The sequence below is a fragment of the Ustilaginoidea virens genome, chromosome 1 (assembly GCF_000687475.1).
Source record: "Ustilaginoidea virens chromosome 1, complete sequence".
NCBI lineage: Eukaryota > Fungi > Ascomycota > Sordariomycetes > Hypocreales > Clavicipitaceae > Ustilaginoidea > Ustilaginoidea virens.
Window position 1 is genome coordinate 7,113,475 of NC_057316.1, and position 17,897 is coordinate 7,131,371.

General features: G+C 44.9%; 3 protein-coding genes across 3 annotated transcripts; 2 read left to right on the forward strand and 1 right to left on the reverse strand.

Moving 5' to 3' along the window:
• Positions 1-12,673: 12,673 nt before the first annotated feature.
• UV8b_01683 (uncharacterized protein) lies at positions 12,674-13,246 on the forward strand (the record flags this gene model as incomplete). The annotated part of the gene is made up of 1 exon (XM_043139181.1): positions 12,674-13,246. One exon carries the CDS (start codon positions 12,674-12,676, stop codon positions 13,244-13,246), a length of 573 nt encoding a protein of 190 aa, XP_042995115.1.
• A 427-nt stretch (positions 13,247-13,673) lies between these two features.
• On the reverse strand, positions 13,674-14,017 carry UV8b_01684 (uncharacterized protein; the record flags this gene model as incomplete). The annotated part of the gene is made up of 2 exons (XM_043139182.1): positions 13,674-13,924; positions 13,978-14,017. The coding sequence occupies 2 exons, from the start codon at positions 14,015-14,017 to the stop codon at positions 13,674-13,676; spliced, it is 291 nt and encodes a 96-aa protein (XP_042995116.1).
• A 1,642-nt stretch (positions 14,018-15,659) lies between these two features.
• Positions 15,660-17,553, forward strand: UV8b_01685 (uncharacterized protein; the record flags this gene model as incomplete). Its single annotated transcript, XM_043139183.1, has 2 exons — positions 15,660-17,214; positions 17,294-17,553. The coding sequence occupies 2 exons, from the start codon at positions 15,660-15,662 to the stop codon at positions 17,551-17,553; spliced, it is 1,815 nt and encodes a 604-aa protein (XP_042995117.1).
• Positions 17,554-17,897: the final 344 nt, after the last annotated feature.

Here is a 17,897-nt window from a genome sequence, read left to right on the forward strand (position 1 = left end):
GATGGCCCGGCCCGTTATAACCGTCCTGATAAGATAGATGCCCCGGCCTGTCCCGATAGAATAGATAGCCCGGCCCGTTATAACCGTCCTGACAAGATAAATGCCCCGGCCTGTCCTGACAAGATAGGTGCCCCGGCAGCCTGTCATGACAAGATAGATACCCCGGCCCGTCACGATAAGATAGGTGCCCCGGCGGCCTGTCCCGATAGGATAGAGGCCCCGGCCCGTCACGACAAGATAGGTGCCCCGGCGGCCTGTCCCGACAGGATAGAGGCCCCGGCCCGTCATGATAAGATAGGTGCCCCAGCGGCCTGCCCTGATAAGATAGATGCCCCGGCCCGTCCCGATAAGATAGAGGCCCCGGCCCGTCCCAATAGGCATATATCTTTCGACCTATCCATTGCACTATAACAATAAAAGCCTGATTTTAAAGATATCGCCAGATAGAATAAGCGCCTTTAATGGCAGGTCGATAACCAGCCTTTTATAGAGCAAGCATGTTATATACGGCGTAATCGCTTCTAAGCTGTAAAGCATAATACGAAAGGGAACGATAATCTCGCCGATGCAATAACTAAGGGAATGCCTAATAAAGCCCTTAAGACCTTTATCGACTGCAATCAGGCTATTATACGTGTGGAAGGGTGGGTAAAAAGGCCGGTCAATATCTGACTGTGTTTGGAAGGTATTGGTGATATTATATATAGCAAGTGTGTAGATTTCCCTATGTTCAATGTTGTATTGTTTTACTGCGTTTACTACTGCCCCTTTTTGCCCCTTTATTTTGGCTGCGATATTTATACCGGCTGTACGGTATGATGCCGGCCGCGCGGCGCGACAGCATTATCGCCGGCACAACCTACCGAAACCGCGCCGCACTTTTCTTTCTATATATGCGCCTTACATTCTAGCGATTCCGATGTTTGCTTCTATAAAAAGAGAAGCTGCTAGTATTGGAATCGCTATCGCAAGGTGCCCAATTAGGCACATTGCGATAGATATGCCGCATACACCTGATGCGCACGATATAGCCATTTTGGCCCCTTTTGCCCCTTTACCCCTAAGCCCGGCAGGGCACGCAGGCAGCCCGGCCCGACTGCGCTAATACACGTAATAACAGCATACGCACAAAAAGGCCATATTGTGTAATTACCCTCTTTTGCTTCCTTTCTTTCCTTTTAGATAGTCAGTTATAATTAAAGAAGTAATTATACCTTTAACTGATGACCTCACGGTACTTAATACCACGCGCGCGACCCTATGTATAACTAGGTACCCCGAGTTTATATCAACACTAATCAGTGGTAATAACCACCACTTATAGGATAATATCCCGCAAAGAACGGTGCATCATAGATTAGTAAGATATTAATATTAAAGAGGCAGTTAAGCTTTCTTAGCTGTATTAACCAGAGGGAGAATAATTTATAACCTCTCCTTCCCTTTATCTATCACGAGGAAGAATAAGATACGCTAAATATCATAATCTTTAAAGATACCCTCAGTATCTAGGAAGAACGATTTATAACCTCTTCCTATTTTACCCCTTTTTTTCTTTTACCCTACTACTATAGGTAAAAGCCCTTTCGAATCTTGCACTCTTTGCAATATATCCCCCCCCCCCCCTTTTAAACCCTTATCTTAATACTATAGCCTTATTATAATAACCACGAGAGCTACCTAAGAGGATATAACGATTTGCCTTACTCTTTAACGATAATTAGACTAATACTATAGAGCCCGTCGACCCTAATAATGCTATAAATATACAGCTCCACAACCGTATCGCGTTCCTTATAGATACCTATGAGGAAAATACCCACCTAGATGATAATCTTTAGGAATAATTCCATAAGGATTATAGCGAGTGGAATAAAGCCCTATTCCGCCGTATTAACGCTCAGGTTTTACAGTAATTCCGCTCAACATTATAGGAATGCGGCGTATATATTGGAGTATCGGGTTCCCTAATAATACCAACCCTACTTAAATGCCTTCAACAACAATAGAATCTACAATAGCCTTAAGAGGAAGTAACCCGGCAACTTACTCGCAGCGTATTCCTATCCTGGCTTAACCCTACTAGGGAAACCTTATTACCTATCGGTAATACCGAGCAAGAGATGTAAAGGCTCTAAAATATGCCCTTATATATACGCATAAGGCCCTTATTATTATTATTACGAGCCCCCACAATAGTTATGCGAATACCCTTACTAAGGCTCGCGTTACGGCTCTTATAAGCCCCGTTAATACTAAGGAACTTTATCATACGAATGGCACGATTATAGTTATAATAACCTATCGTCCCCCCCTCTATATCGAAAAAGCCCTTTAACCCTGCCTCTACCGATAAAGAAAGGGGCCGGTCCCAACAACCAAAAGGGAAGACGCCTATTTATAATAGGCCGCTATTCGAAATAGGGGAAAGCTCCCGCTATTAATAATAATATGCAACGGCCGATAATTATAGCCTATAAGACCGACCCGATCAATTATATTAACCTAGGGATTATACCCCTAGCCGAGGCGGCTATCTTAATGCCCCTTGAGGTCATAGTATACCTAATAGAGCTCGGGTTATAGGCCTTAATGATATGCTTCCTTCAATAGAAGACCCCGATGATACCCTCTAAGCTAACGCCGCCACCGCCCGTAATACTAGATATCGGGCCTAAATGCCTCGCCCGATAATGCTAAAGATAGGTGCCCCGGCGGCCTGTCCCGATAGGATAGAGGCCCCGGCCCGTCCTGATAAGATAGGTGCCCTGGCGGCCTGTCCCGATAAGATAGATGCCCCGGCGGCCTGTCCCGACAGGATAGAGGCCCCGGCCCGTCACGATAAGATAGGTGCCCCGGCGGCCTGTCCTGATAAGATAGGTGCCCTGACGGCCTGTCCCGACAGGATAGAGGCCCCGGCCCGTCACGATAAGATAGATGCCCTGGCCTATCCCGACAGAACAGATGGCCCGGCCCGTTATAACCGTCCTAATAAGATAGATGCCCCGGCCTGTCCCGACAGAATAGATGGCCCGGCCCGTTATAACCGTCCTAACAAGATAGATGCCCCGGCCTGTCCCGACAGAACAGATGGCCTGGCCCGTTATAACCGTCCTGATAGGATAGATATCCCGGCCTATCCTAGCCGGATAGAGGTCCCGGCCCGTCCCGATAAGATAAAGGCCCCGGCCCGTCCCAATAGGCATATATCTTTCGACCTACCCATTTCACAACAATAAAGGCCTAATTTTAAAGATATCGCGAGATGGAATAAGCGCCTTAAATGGCAGGTCGATAACCAGCTCTATATAGAGCAAGCATGTTATATATAGCGCAATCGCTTCTAAGCCGTAAAGTATGGTACGAAAGGGAATGATAATCTCGCCGATATAATGACTAAGGGAACGCCGAACAAAGCCCTTAAGATATTTATCGACCGTAATCAGGCTGTTATACGTGTGGAAGGGTGGGTAAAGAGGCCGGTCAATGTCTGACTGCGTTTGGAAGGTATTAGTGATATTATGTGTGGCAAGTGTGTGGATTTCCCTATGTTTAATGTTGTATTGTTTTACTGCGTTTACTACTGCCCCTTTTTGCCCCTTTGTTTTGGCTGCGATATTTATACCGGCTGTACGGTATGATGCCGGCCGCGCGGCGCGACAGCGTTATCGCCGGCATAACCTGCCGAGACCGCGCCGCACTTTTCTTTCTATGTGTGCGCCTTACATCCTAGCGATTCCGATGTTTGCTTCTATAAAAAGAGAAGCTGCCAGTATCGGAATCGCTGTCGCAAGGTGCCTAATTGGGCATATTGCGACGGATGTGCCGCGCACACCCGATGCGCACGATATGGCTACTTTGGCCCCTTTTGCCCCTTTACCCCTGAGCCCGGTAGGGCACGCGGGCAGCCCGGCCCGACTGCGCCGATGCACGTGACAACGGCACACGCACAAAAAGGCTATATCGTGTAATTACCCTCTTTTGCTTCCTTTCTTTCCTCTTAGATAGTCAGTCATAATTAAAGAAGTAATCATACCTTTAACCGGTGACCTCACGGTACTTGATACCACGCGCGCGACCCTACGTATAACTGGGTACCCCGAGTTTATATCAACAAATATAGCAGAAATAGAGGCATTTTCTAATGCTTCTTATACCGACGATATTATAATGCAATAAAGCAGTCAAGGCTATATAATTAAGCTCTTTAGCAGCCTAATTATATATAAATCGGGTCAATAGGATACTATTACAATATCGTCAACAGAAGCAGAGCTTCTTACGATATCTCATATAGTAAAAAAGGTTATCGCCTTTAAGAGATTATGCGAGGAAGTTAGGCTCTAATTATATGCCGATATCCCTATAATTCAATGCGATAATATCTAGACTATTCGCCTATTAAAGGAGGAATTCTTTAAGCTTATAATACGGCTTCATTATATAGATATTTATTATTATTAGCTACGCCAGGAGGTTCAGAAAGGAATAATCGATATTATATAGGTTCTAATAGGCAATATAGTCGCTAATGGTTTTATAAAGCCTCTAATAGGCCAGAAATTTGAAATCTTCTGCCGATAATTTAGGCTTGTTATTTTAAAGGGATCTTATAACGCCAGACTATAATCTTACGATATTAACCTTAGTGGTAAGGAAGAGCCTTAGAAGGATTAAAAGACGCCCTAAAAAATCAGATTAAAACGAGTTTTTCTAATAGCTATACTTATTTCCTATAAAAAATTAGAATCTACAGTTTATTATTGTTTTCCTACTTTATATATATACTATTGGGCCAATTTACCCCTATATAGGTTGTTGGAATCGCTGTCGCAAGGTGCCTAATTGGGCACAATTGGGCACATTGCGACGGATGTGCCGCGCACACCCGTTGCGCACGATATGGCTACTTTTGCCCCTTTACCCCTAAGCCCGGTAGGGCACGCGGGCAGCCCGGCCCGACTACGCCGATACACGTGACAACGGCACACGCACAAAAAGGCCATATCGTGTAATTACCCTCTTTTACTTCCTTTCTTTCCTTTTTAGTTAGTCAATCATAATCAAAGAAGTAATTATACCTTTAACCGGTAACCTCACGGTACTTAATACCACGCGTGCAACCCTATATACAACTGGGTACCCCGAGTTTATATTAATACTAATCAGTAGTGATAACCACTACTTATAGGATAATTATATCCCGTAAAGAATAGTGCATCATAAATCAGTAAGATACTAATTTTAAAAAGGCAGTTAAGCTTTCTTAGCTGTGCTAACTAGAGGGAGAACGATTTATAACCTCTCCTTCCCCTTGTCTATTATAAGGAAGAAACTTATACTAAATATTACGATATTTAAAGATACCCTTAGCATCTAGGAAGAACGATTTATAACCTCTTCCTATTCTTTCTTTCTTTTACTACTATAGTAAAAGCCCCCTTTCGAATCTTGCACTCTTTGCAAGAGGGAATCTTGCACTCCTTGCAATATATCCCCCCCCCCCCCTTTTAAACCTTTACCTCAACACTATAGCCTCATCATCATTATCATCATAACAACCACAAGAGCTACCTAAAAGGATATAACAGTTTGCCTCACTCTTTAACGATAATTAGACTAACGCTATAGAGCCTATCGACCCTAATAATGCTACAAATATATAGCTATACAACCGTATCGCATTCCTTATAGATACCTATAAGGAAAACACCCACTTAGATAATAATCTCTAGGAATAATTCCGCGAAGATTATAGCGAGTGGAATAAGGCCCTATTCCGCTATATTAACGCTTAGGTTTTATGGCAATTCCGCTCAATATTACGGGAATGCGGCGTATATATTAGAGTATTGGGTTCCCTAATAATACTAACCCTACTTAAATGCCTTCAACAACAATAGAATCTATAATAGCCTTAAGAGGAAGTAACCTGGCAACTTATTTATAGTATATTCCTATCCCGGCTCAACCCTACTAGGGAAACCTTACTACATATCGGTAATACCGAGCAAGAGATGCAAAGGCTTTAAAATACGCCTTTATATATATACATAAGGCCCTTATTATTATTATTACGAGCCCCTATAATAGTTATGCGAATACCCTTACTAAGGCTCTCGCTATAGCACTCACAAGCCCTATTAACGCTAAGGGAATTCGCAACACTAATAGTACGATTATAGTCATAATAACCTATTGTCCCCCCCTTTATATCGAAGAAGCCTTATGCCCCTACCGAATAAGAAAAGGGCTAGTCCTTATAACTAAAAGGGAAAATGCCTATTTACAATAGGCCGCTATTCGAAATAGGGGAAAGCTCCTATTATTAATAATATATAACGGCTGATAATTACAGCCTATAAGACCAACCCAATTAATTATATTAACCTAGGGATTATACCCCTAGCCAAGGCGGCTATCTTAATACCCCTCGAGGTTATAGTATGCCTAATAGAGGTCGAGTTATAGGCCCCGATAATATGCTTCCTTCTATAGAAGATCCTAATGATGATACCCACTAAACTAATGCCGCCGCCTATAATACCAGATATCGGGCCCAAACGCCTCATCCAATAATGCTAAAAATAGGCACGGCACCTAGCCCTTCCCGTTAATATCGGCCTACTTAGGCCGATAAATAGACGGTTTTAATAGGAGTATCGATAAACCTAGACTAACCTAGATTATAGGATAACCTAGCTAAAGCTCCCGCCAGCCTACCATAAGGCTACTGATAAGCCGTTCTAAAATACCCTCCGGAATAATAATACCACTAAAAAGATTATACCCGAAGAGCCTACGTAAAGGCTGGGTTTGATAATATATCGAAGAAGATATCTGACCTCTTATGCAGCTATCGCACAGAGGATAGATATAGCGGCAAAATGGATGACTTTATTATACTAAAAGTCATCTCTTTCAAAAGCAAGTACTGCCTATTAGGATTACCCGATAATACATTAGCCAGAGCCTTCTAAATTATACTTATCGGCAATACTAAGACCTATTACTTTAATAATATTGAATGTATTCGCGATACCCTCACTTTTGACGATATAGTCTACAAAATTAAGAGCTATTTCGAAAATGAGAGCACGGAATAATTCTATTTATACCATTAGAATAGAATAATGCTCTAATCAACTATTGCAAAACACCCTAATAAATTAAAGTTAGAATGCCTTAATATCCTACTAGAGGAACTTTAATGCTTATATCGTGGTCTTTTTCCCCCCTTTATAGCTGATATAGAGCTTTACCGATAAGTCCTCAATGCTATAAAGGATACCCCTAAGTATAGCCAGGCGTTATATCAATATGCCCCTATATTCGAAGGCCTTACTGCTAACCTATAGCGATCCCTTTCTATCTATAAATCAGTCTATATAAATTAATAGCATTATTTCCTTCAATAGTAATAATATTACGATACTGACGATATTAATGACAATATAGCGCTATTTATAGACTGTAGATATAATCAATCTAACGATCGGCACTAATGCCTTTAACGCCGATTCGGCCCACAGCAGCAGTATCAATGGCAATAACAAAATCGCGCCTTTCCAGCCAGGCCCCGTTAAAGACATTGCTTTATTTATAATAAATCAGGATATTAGTTATCTAATTATACTAACAAAGAGTAATAAGAATTAAAGGCATAATAGCTAAAGAACCGTTCTAACCGTACCGCCCCTAATAATAAGAAATTCTATATTTTCCTATAGGAATACGAAGGGACTGCCAACTAAGCCCTTAAAGATGCCGATTTTAATAATATCGTTAAAGATGTTAAAGTCATAATGGCAGGGGTTATACATTAGGATATAGAAGACGCTATTGCACTACAAATTACAGCCACTTAATATTTCTAAGCCCCCCTGCAAATAGAGGCATTACCAATTAAGATATTATAAGCCTTATAAGATAAATTATACCGATATACCTTCCTATAAATTGACCCCTTCCGAATGCCCTTACTAGACCGTAATTCTGCCTTTCTAGAAGAAGAACGCTATAGTGACTATACCTTCCGCGGAATCCTACTAGATACTAGCGCTTCCGGCCTATTAATAATAGGCCTAAGTCAAGTAAAGGCCCTAATGCAATTGATGAAGACCCTAACTATCGAGACAACTGATAAGAAGCATATAGTGAATTTCGGAGCAGGCTCTACTATATCCTCTAGTATACTTAATATCCTAATGATATTTAGTAATATCCCCTTCCACGTTCTTAATAGTAGCACCCCCTTCTTATATTCTATTACGGATATAGATAGGATAGGCGTAAAGCTTAACAATCTTAATAACCTACTTATCCAAGGGGATATTAAGGTCCCGATTATTAGGAAATAGGGATATCTATAGTAGACTCTTAATACCACGGATACTACTGCCTTCTACCTCTTATTATAGGAAATCCGTTAGCTTTATTATCGATTTAGGCATCCCTCTATTAATAGGCTTACCAAATTGCTTTAGCAGGCTGGTTATAATAATATTAATCGTAATATCATCAAAAGCATCACCTATATATGCCATTAATGCTAGATGAACGTAAAGGCATTTAGCCGATTCAAATTTATACTTAAAGATAACGATACTAGCTAATTCAACTACGAGATTATTGTTAATATCTTTTATATTAATAATCGGCCGGTATTGCATATTATAGATGCCGCGATAAGCTTCTAGGCAGCTAGATTTCTTGATCTATAAAGGCAGAAGGCCTATAATATTTAGAATGCCCTTAAGGAATACTAAATTGATACCTACTTTAGCCTACTGGATTAGATAGTCTATAATGCTGGACCAAATTTTACTTCTACTAAATTCTATTATAATACCCGGCTTTTATCTATTAATGTAGATGAAATTCCTATAGAAGCCTATAATAGTATTAGTAAGGTCGAAAGATATTATACCCTATTATGCCGAGCCTATACTATTATTGATAACGAAGTAGGCAACCTAATAATAAAGGAATAGAAATTACAGCTTATTATAAAGGCTGTTAATGATTCTGCTAGACCTAACGGTCTAGTGCCTATGTTATTGGTCTTTAGGGTATATCCTCGACTTACGGATAATTCACCCCCTAGCTTATTAGTATTATAATGCGCCTTAATATTATAAAAGGCTACTAATAAAGTTAGGAAATGCCTCGCTAAGCGATAAATTCATAATACCCTCGCCTAATAGAATGGCCTAGATATGCGGCCTATCTACTGACTACCCCTATAGTTAGATATATAGGTATAGAGAGAAAAAGGTGGATAGTATAGGCCGTACCGGCTAATTAGCCTTGAAGGTAAGACCTATACCGTGCAGATACTATATAGCCCTATTAAGTTCTGGTTAACGGTCGTTAAACCCTATAACTACGATCCCGATATAGACGATCCCGAAGATATCGTTTATACCGAAGGCCTGGCCTGTCCCGGTAGGATAGAAGTTAGGATACTAGCTGCAGCCGCACCTCCAGCCGTAATAATACCTATAGCCGCAATATATCTTTCGCTAGCTACTAGCCCTAATTAAGTCAGGCTAATATTACTATTACTACCGCTAGTATGTATAATATCCGATATTATGATTAATAAGGACTAAAAAGAGGCTTTTATTAATCCTATCGCTTTTAGTATTATTATCGATACCTCTTTTTTAACCGTAAAAGAGTAAGCCGACCTATAGCTTACTAATTAATTATACTAGGAAAGGAAGATAATAACCCTAAGAGCCCCCTTCGAATAGTCTAACTATATAGAGGTAGAAGCATTATAGGCCTGCAATATATTCCGATTTATTACCTTTAATATTAGTAAATATAGAGCCTAACGTCTATTTAACTTATATATAATACGAGAGATTAAGGGTAAAGGTATAGATACGCCCTATAAGAAATCACGATTCGTTATATAAGGCTATAGTGATGATAAAAAGTAATTGATATTAACTTAGTCCCCTATAATCTAACGGGCTAGTCAGCGGCTATTTATATTATTAGCCCTATTACTATAACGCTCTTATGGCTTATTCCTCTAGATATATAATATCATATAGGCTTATATGCAGTTATTAACTACCCTTAATCGGTCGATTATCGCTAAATTACCTAAGCAAATAGCTTACTAATACCCTAATAATACGATTATAGAAGTGGTGAAGCTACTATATGGAATAGCTGAGGCAGGCATCTATTGGTGGGCGATATACTTCTGGCACTATCGCGAGAAATTGGGTATAACTATATTAACTTACGACCCCTATTTGCTAATATCCGCTAGTAATGATGATACTAACTGTACTAATGCTCCTAACTATACTAGCGATACTAGCATATGTTTTAGTATCGTAGGTATATAGACTAACGATACCTTTAGCCTAAGTAATAATACCTTCTTCTAATAGGAAGAATTAGAGCTTACTAAAGCAGGCTTTAACGCTAAGCCTAAAACGAAGTTATTACCAACTGTGCCCCTGATATTTAACGGGTGTATACTAATGGCTAATGCTAATAGTATAATATTATGCTAAAAAGGTTAAAGTAAGAAGATCGCGACTATCGATAAGAATACGCCTATAGCCTAGCGTAATTATATCGAATAACGCGCTCGCGGTACTTATATGGCTATAGTCTGCCAGCCTAAGGCATCTTTCGACCTATCTATCGCGGTATAATATCAACAGCCTAACCCTAAGGATATCGCGAGGTTGAATAAGCGCCTTTAATAGTAGCGCGATAACTAGGATCGTGGCTTACGGTATATCAATTTGGCCTTTACTATAGCTAAGATCTTTATATTTATTAATGGATCTTTTGCCAATAATAAAGATTTAAGCTCCTAGATTAGATATATTATTATGCTAGGGAATAAAAAGGATAATCCTATGGATAATACTAATGCCTTCCTACTAACCGATAATATCATTACTTATAGCTCTATAAAAAGTAAGCGTATAACATATAGCGCACTCGCTTTAGAGCTATATAGTATAATATAAGGGGTCGATATCGTATATGCGATAGGCACGACCCTCAATATAATTACTAGCAGGCTGGGACTACTAAAGATTCCTATAGTAGTATGTATAGATTCTTTTTCGTTGTACGAATGCTTTATTAAGCTAGGCACTACGAAAGAGAAGAGGCTTATAATAGATATTATAGCCTTACGATAGTTATATAAGCGCCAGGAAATCTATAAGATTCGCTAAATTAACGGGAATAATAACTTTGCCGATATAATAACTAAAAGAACGCCTAATAAAGCCCTTAAGACCTTTATCGACCAAAATAGGGCTATTATACGTATAAAAGGGTAGGTAAAGAGACCGGTTAATATCTGACTAAATTTAGGTATGATTAGTGATATTATGGGTGGCAAGTGTGTGGTTTTTCCTATGTTCAATGTTGTGTGTATTTGCTGCTTTTACTGCATTTACTGTTGCCCCTTTGTTTTAGCTGCGATACTCAATATACCGGCTGTACGGTATAAGGCCGCGCGGCGCGATAGCATTATCGGCGGTATAACCTGCCGAGACCGCGCCACACTTTTCTTTCTATATGTGCGCTTTATATCCTAGCGATTCCGATATTTGCTTCTATAAAAAGAGAAGCTGCCAGTATTGGAATCGCTGTCGCAAGGTGCCCAATTGGGCACAATTGGGCATATTGCGACGGATGTGCCGCGCACACCCGTTGCGTACGATATGGCCACTTTTGCCCCTTTACCCCTGAGCCCGGTAGGGCACGCGGGCAGCCCGGCCCGACTGCGCCGATGCACATGACAACGGCATACGCACAAAAAGGCCATATCGTGTAATTACCCTCTTTTGCTTCCTTTCTTTCCTTTTTAGTTAGTTAATCATAATTAAAGAAGTAATCATACCTTTAACCGGTGACCTTACGGTACTTGATACCACGCGCGCAACCCTACGTACAACTGGGTACCCCGAGTTTATATCAACATAGGTAGCCTGTTTAATAACGGCACTGTTATTTTGCATATATCGTTTTTAAGTAGATTGATATTTCTACTTATTATCTTGCTTTGCACTGAGTTTAGCTATATAACAGGATATCCTAGAGAAAGTATATCCTGAAGGGGTGTGTTGGAAGGAAATTAGCTTGCCTATAATATGGATATCGGTTATATCCGAGAGTGGATGAGCCGAGTTCTCCCTAGATCAGTAAGCCCTTAGGGGTACCCCCTATCCCACTATAAATAGCTGGGAACACAAGTCTCTTAGAGAGGACTTGGTTCCTTCAATCAAGTATTATCGCATTTTCCCTGTGCATTCTGACAAAACTCGACAGACAGTTGGCGGTAAGACTAGGCAAAAGCGGCCACACTACACATCCGCTTCTGTCGAAAGACAGCATCCATCATCCAGCATCAGCATCCAGCATCCAGCATCCAGCATCCAGCATCCAGCATCCAGATTCCAGATCTTTGCCCAGCCCTGAGCTCGAGGCATTTCGAACCGCAACTCGTCGCATCAAGCCAGGCTGCGTAGCCACCGTCCTCTCCAGCATCACCGGCAAACCCGAAAAAGACCCTTCCTTTCGAGAGGCACTGTGCAGTAAAAAAAAAAAAAAAAAAAAAAAAAAAAACCCACACACCAGTTTCCCAAAAAGGCCTCGAGCAAAGCACTTTGTCCCAGAAATGGCATCGGCAGACTCGGCGAGCATTGTCATTGTTGCCTCCCAGAACCCCGTCAAGATCGGCGCGGCTCTGGACGGCTTCTCGCGCATGTTTCCCACCTCGACATTCAAAGTGCGAGGGGTCAGCGTTCCGTCGGGCGTGCCGGACCAGCCGTTTACTGACCAGGAAACGCTGCAAGGAGCCATCAACAGGGCGCGCAATGCGCGCAACGCAGAGCCGGGCGCGGACTACTGGATTGGCCTGGAGGGGGGTGTCGATGCCGAGGCGGATGGCGGGCCGATGCAGTCCTTCGCATGGGTAGCGGTGGTGGGCAAGGGAGAGGCCGGCAGGGGTGAGCGAGTGGGCAAAGCCCGAACATCGACGTACTACCTGCCGGAGGAGACGGCCAGGCTGCTTCGAGACGGGATGGAGCTGGGCCACGCTGATGATTTGGTCCACGGCCGGACCAACTCCAAGCATAAAAGTGGCTCGGTGGGCATCCTGACGGGCGACGTGGTGAACCGGCAGAGCTACTACTCCGAGGCGGTGGTGTTGGCGTTGATTCCCTTTAAGAATGCTCAGCTGACATTCTGAAAGCGGGTGACGTGAGCGGGTGGGTGTGCCGGGCGAGGAGCAGAGCAGGAAACCCATCATCCTCATACACGACTCTCTCTCCGCACCGAGGTCACATTTGTAGTGGTGACATGTCTGGTGAGCCACGGCGAAGCCAGAAAACCTGGGGAGGATTGCCGAATTGCTGCAGCTGGCGGCGACATCTGCAGTGCTGTCGCAAGGCTACCTGTGGTTGTGGTATCTTTGCCAGGCTGGACCAAGAAAGGGACCCAAATGGCAAAGGCAACATTGAAGCGAAAGGCCACGGAAAGGCGGTTGAAAGCCCATTGGCAGGCAACAAGCCATGCCGTCGCGCGCGTGACTATTGAACTATTGATACTATGATTGCAGCCCAACCAACCCCCAGTGGTATCTGCCTCCGATAGGACGTCGGCTCAAATAGCTCCTGTCAACTTTCAAGGTGTGATTTGCAAATTACAGCCCATCGACTAGAATGAGTTGCCGGCGCACATGACCAGTCGATGGAGCTGTGATTTTGACACAATCGAGCATAATGTTTTGGTTGCGGCGTAGGGACGCCCTGGGGCACTGACAAAGGGGTCGAATAGATCAGGGCAATCACGAGAGATGAAATGGGAATTATTGGGATGAAACCTTGTCCTGTTGGCTGTTGGCTGTTGGCTGGGGCGAGTCCGAGTCCTTGCCTTGGTTGGGAAATCAGCATTAAAAGGGCTGAATAGATTGATACCTACCTACCTGGTAGTAGGCAAGGTAGGAGAATACTAGACCCATTTGCTACCGCCAGAGGCTACCGCTAGAAATAAGCAAGTAGAGTGAGACTGTGATTACCGGCAAAAGAAAAAAGCAAAGACGAACGAAAAAAAAAAGAAGAAGGAAAGAAAGGGTTGTCCTTGCTTATCGTTGGGAGGGGGTGGGCAAAAAATCGAGCCAAAAAGAAAAAAGAAAGAAAAAAAAAAAAAGGAGGAAAAAAGGAGGAAAAAACCAGAGACGGAAGCCTAGAACAGCCGTCGGACAAGTAGATCGAGATGCTGCTTTGGGCACGGCACGGCACGGCACTTGGTCTGATTCCCGGAGGCCCAACAAACAACAAACATGCAGCACCAGGCCACGCGACCAAGCAAAGTAAGGTGTTGTAGTACGGAGTAAAGGGTCTGGTGCCAACATACCTTAGGTACCTAGGCAGGCAGTCCGTACGTTGGCACATACTGCAGATAAACACATGTACGCAGCAAATGCACATCAACAATCAATAGGTACATACCTGGTACCTAAAGTGGCCTGGCCTTGGTCCGACTCACTCCCAACTTAGGTATGTACCTTATCGGGTCACCACTCTGTACTTGCGCAGGATTGGCTACGTTGGCTGTACCCGTCGACTTGAATGACTTGTCGCGCCAGACTGCAATGCAGCCCAAGAGCCTAGGCGGCCGGCGGCCTTCCTAAGGCAAGCTACCATGTATGCTCATATGTACCTGGTACCAGACAGACCTGTTGGCATTGATGTACGGATAACCGGAAACCATACTCCGTACAGAGACTCTGTGGTGGGTTGGTGCAGGGCGCAGGCGCAGGGTGCAAGGTTGAATCTTGCCTCCTCCATCTATCTACCTTTCAATGTTATAAGCTGATGAACAACTAAAGCAATGGCCAAAGCATGACCCAGGCACAACCAGAGCCCAACCAAAGCAGACATAACCAAAGCATAACCAAAGCACAACCAAGGCACAACCAAGGCACAACCAAGGCACAACCAAAGCACAACCAAAGAAACAACCCGCCACCTTCTTCCCTCTTTTCCAACTCTGGCTCGACCGATTAAGCTTCTCGCCTGGTCCCTCGTGCCGGTACGCTGCCGCCCTTTCTTCTGCAACCCTTGCAACATCATTGAGGCTTGCGCCATAGCCAGACTTCTGGAAGGGCGGCCAGCCGTCAACTCATTTCTTTCGCAATTTCTCTTCCAGATTAGCACCCCAGTCCCTTGACCTGTCGCACGCCCAATCCCCGGCCAGCCCATTGATCTTGCTTTTACCAATCTCTGCATCTATCACGCCTCTTCTTTTTTGGCTTTATCCCTCCCGCTTTCTTCCTCTATTTTTGGTAGATGACCACTCGCATCATTTTCTCCGGGCTAGCTGACTCGTCCGTGACGGCGCGCAACGGGGCTTCGTCCTCGGCCTCCGAGTTGGGCCATTCACCTGCGCTGCGCAAACTAACCGCCAAAGTTTCCGCTACGAGGGCAAGCAGCCGACCCTTTGGTCCATCATTCCCGTGAGAAGCCGACGATACATCAGCACCACTCCGAGCACCGGAAATAAACTGCGACGAGCTGCATCTTGACGACGCTCGAGAATGTACCCTGCTGCCTTTCGACGCCATTCAATTCTAAAACGTGCATTGGATACCAACGTCGAGCATGGAAGAGCCCAGTCGGGCTGCTGGCGACAGTGATCTGGCCTTACCCGTCAGAGGCGGGCTGCCCAGAGATGGCTTCCGAAAAAGCGACAACGACGTCCTCGTTCACGACTTGGCCGACAATGGCTTCACCTCGATAATGACCTCGTCCATGGTTACCGCCTTCCTCAACGCCGCCTCGAGCCCAGTCTCGCCCGGACAATCCAGCCCTCCGCTGGAGCAAGCAAAGAGCCCTGTTATCGTGCCGCCAACGAGGCCGAGCAGCACGCCGTTCCCGCTATTCGACAGTCGCATCGGCCCCCTGTGCTATATCGACGACCCTGAATACGGCACACATGTCGGAATGCACGACGAACCGCCCTCCTTGGCGAGCCAAGGTGCAATCGCCTACCAGTCGCAGCCGAGCAAGTTTGTCGAGTTACCCATCGAGGTTCACGAGGCGATCCTAGACCACCTGTTTGGCTACTGCGTCTCACCCACATCCAGCAGCGCCATGAGAATGTCCAGCCTGACAAGACCCTGGTGCAGCGCTCTGAGACACTGCCGCAGGCGGGAGCTGGCAGACCTGGCCCTGGTGAATTCCGTGTGGAGAAGCCTGGTCCAGCAGCGACTCTACAGACACATTAAACTGAAAGCAACAGTCGAGTCAATCGACAGCGCAAACATACACCTGGCGGGCAAGCCGCACCTTTCATGCCATGTCAGGCATGTCGAAATATGGTTCCCCGTCTTCCAGCCCAGGTACGGCCCGCTCGCTCTGACCAGTGCGCTCGCTCCGCCAACCGTAACGTTTGACGGATTGACCAACGCAAACTATACGCTTCCCGTCAACAACTGCACTGTTGATGAAGTCTTTCGCTTCGTATCGCACACTTTGCCGTCAGTAAAAGTCATGACGTTGGAAGGTGGTGAGCGAAGGAAAGCCCCCAAAGTGGTCTACTTTGGTCGTCCCGCCGACACTCTTTCCCTTGGCTCGCTGGAACCCATCACTTCCGTGCAAACATTGGTAACTCGTGGCCAGTGGAACTTGATGCGGGATAGCAACGATTTCAGAACGATTCTTAGCGCCCTTCCCAACCTGAGAGATTGGCAGGCGTCGTACAGCAAGCCCAAATCCAAGAGCTACATAACGGTGGCTGAATTCGTGCCATCCTTGCCAAAGCGAATCACCAACCTGAGCCTGAGCCTTGAGAATGACTACAGGCGGGAGGGTATGGTGGCGCCCTTTTACGCCAAGGTGGCGATGAAGACGCACATTTGCACTCGGATGGCCGAGGTGACGTCGCGCTTGGAGCACTTTTCTTACACCGGTCGCATCTGCCACCGCTTCTTCGACGTGGCCAGCCGCCTTGCGAATCCAGCCACGGCAAGGCTGCGGTCGATCGATTTGACAGTCAAGAACTGCTGCCGTCACTCGAGCAACTATCTTGACTCTGGGTCTGGAATCCAGGAGCTTGGGTTCATCGAAGCCTTTGAAAAGCTGGTCCTGTCGGCGCTAAGGTCATTGGAGAAATTTAAAGAGATTCAATACCTCAGAATCCGCTTTGTCGATTTGGGTAAGGCTGGACTTGCTTCTCCCGGCTCGAGCTCTGCCGTAGCTACACTTGCTGATGGGGATTTGCTGATGATTGCCAGACTCGATTCTACCCCCTCTGAACCCTTATTTCCTCATGGCTGACGGACAGTGCTCGGGGGTTTGGAGCGACCAGATTGTTGCGGAAATGACCAGGGTGCGCCCGCGAGCGGTCTTCCCCGAGCTCTGCGAGAGCTTTGGCAGCATTTCGTACAGCAAGGACGGCAGGATGGTGATAATGCCCGAATATCCTCGAACGCGAATCACGTCGTTGAAGCTGTCGAACTACCGGTCCCTGGCCACGCGAATCACCATTCAGTGAAACAACCAAGGCTGTAAGCGGCATGCCTCCCTCTGCAGTGGCCAATCCACGACGCACCAAACGTTGGGAATCCAGATCCCAATGTCCTAAACATGACTTGGTTGGTAAAGTGAGCCTGGGACAAAGGATTTCGGGCCAGCATTTATGCCTCGGCGCAACGGCCAGACGACACATTGGCGCTCGTTTTATCTTGGCCACTTTTGAATTGCACCTGTCTGCGATGTGACCATGAACAAGGACGGATTGACAATCTGGCTCACTCAGGTTGGAGTTGGGATAGACGAACAGATTTCTCCTGGCTTTTATTTCTTTTGTCCTTGCAAGAGAAGAGACTAATTCCCGCC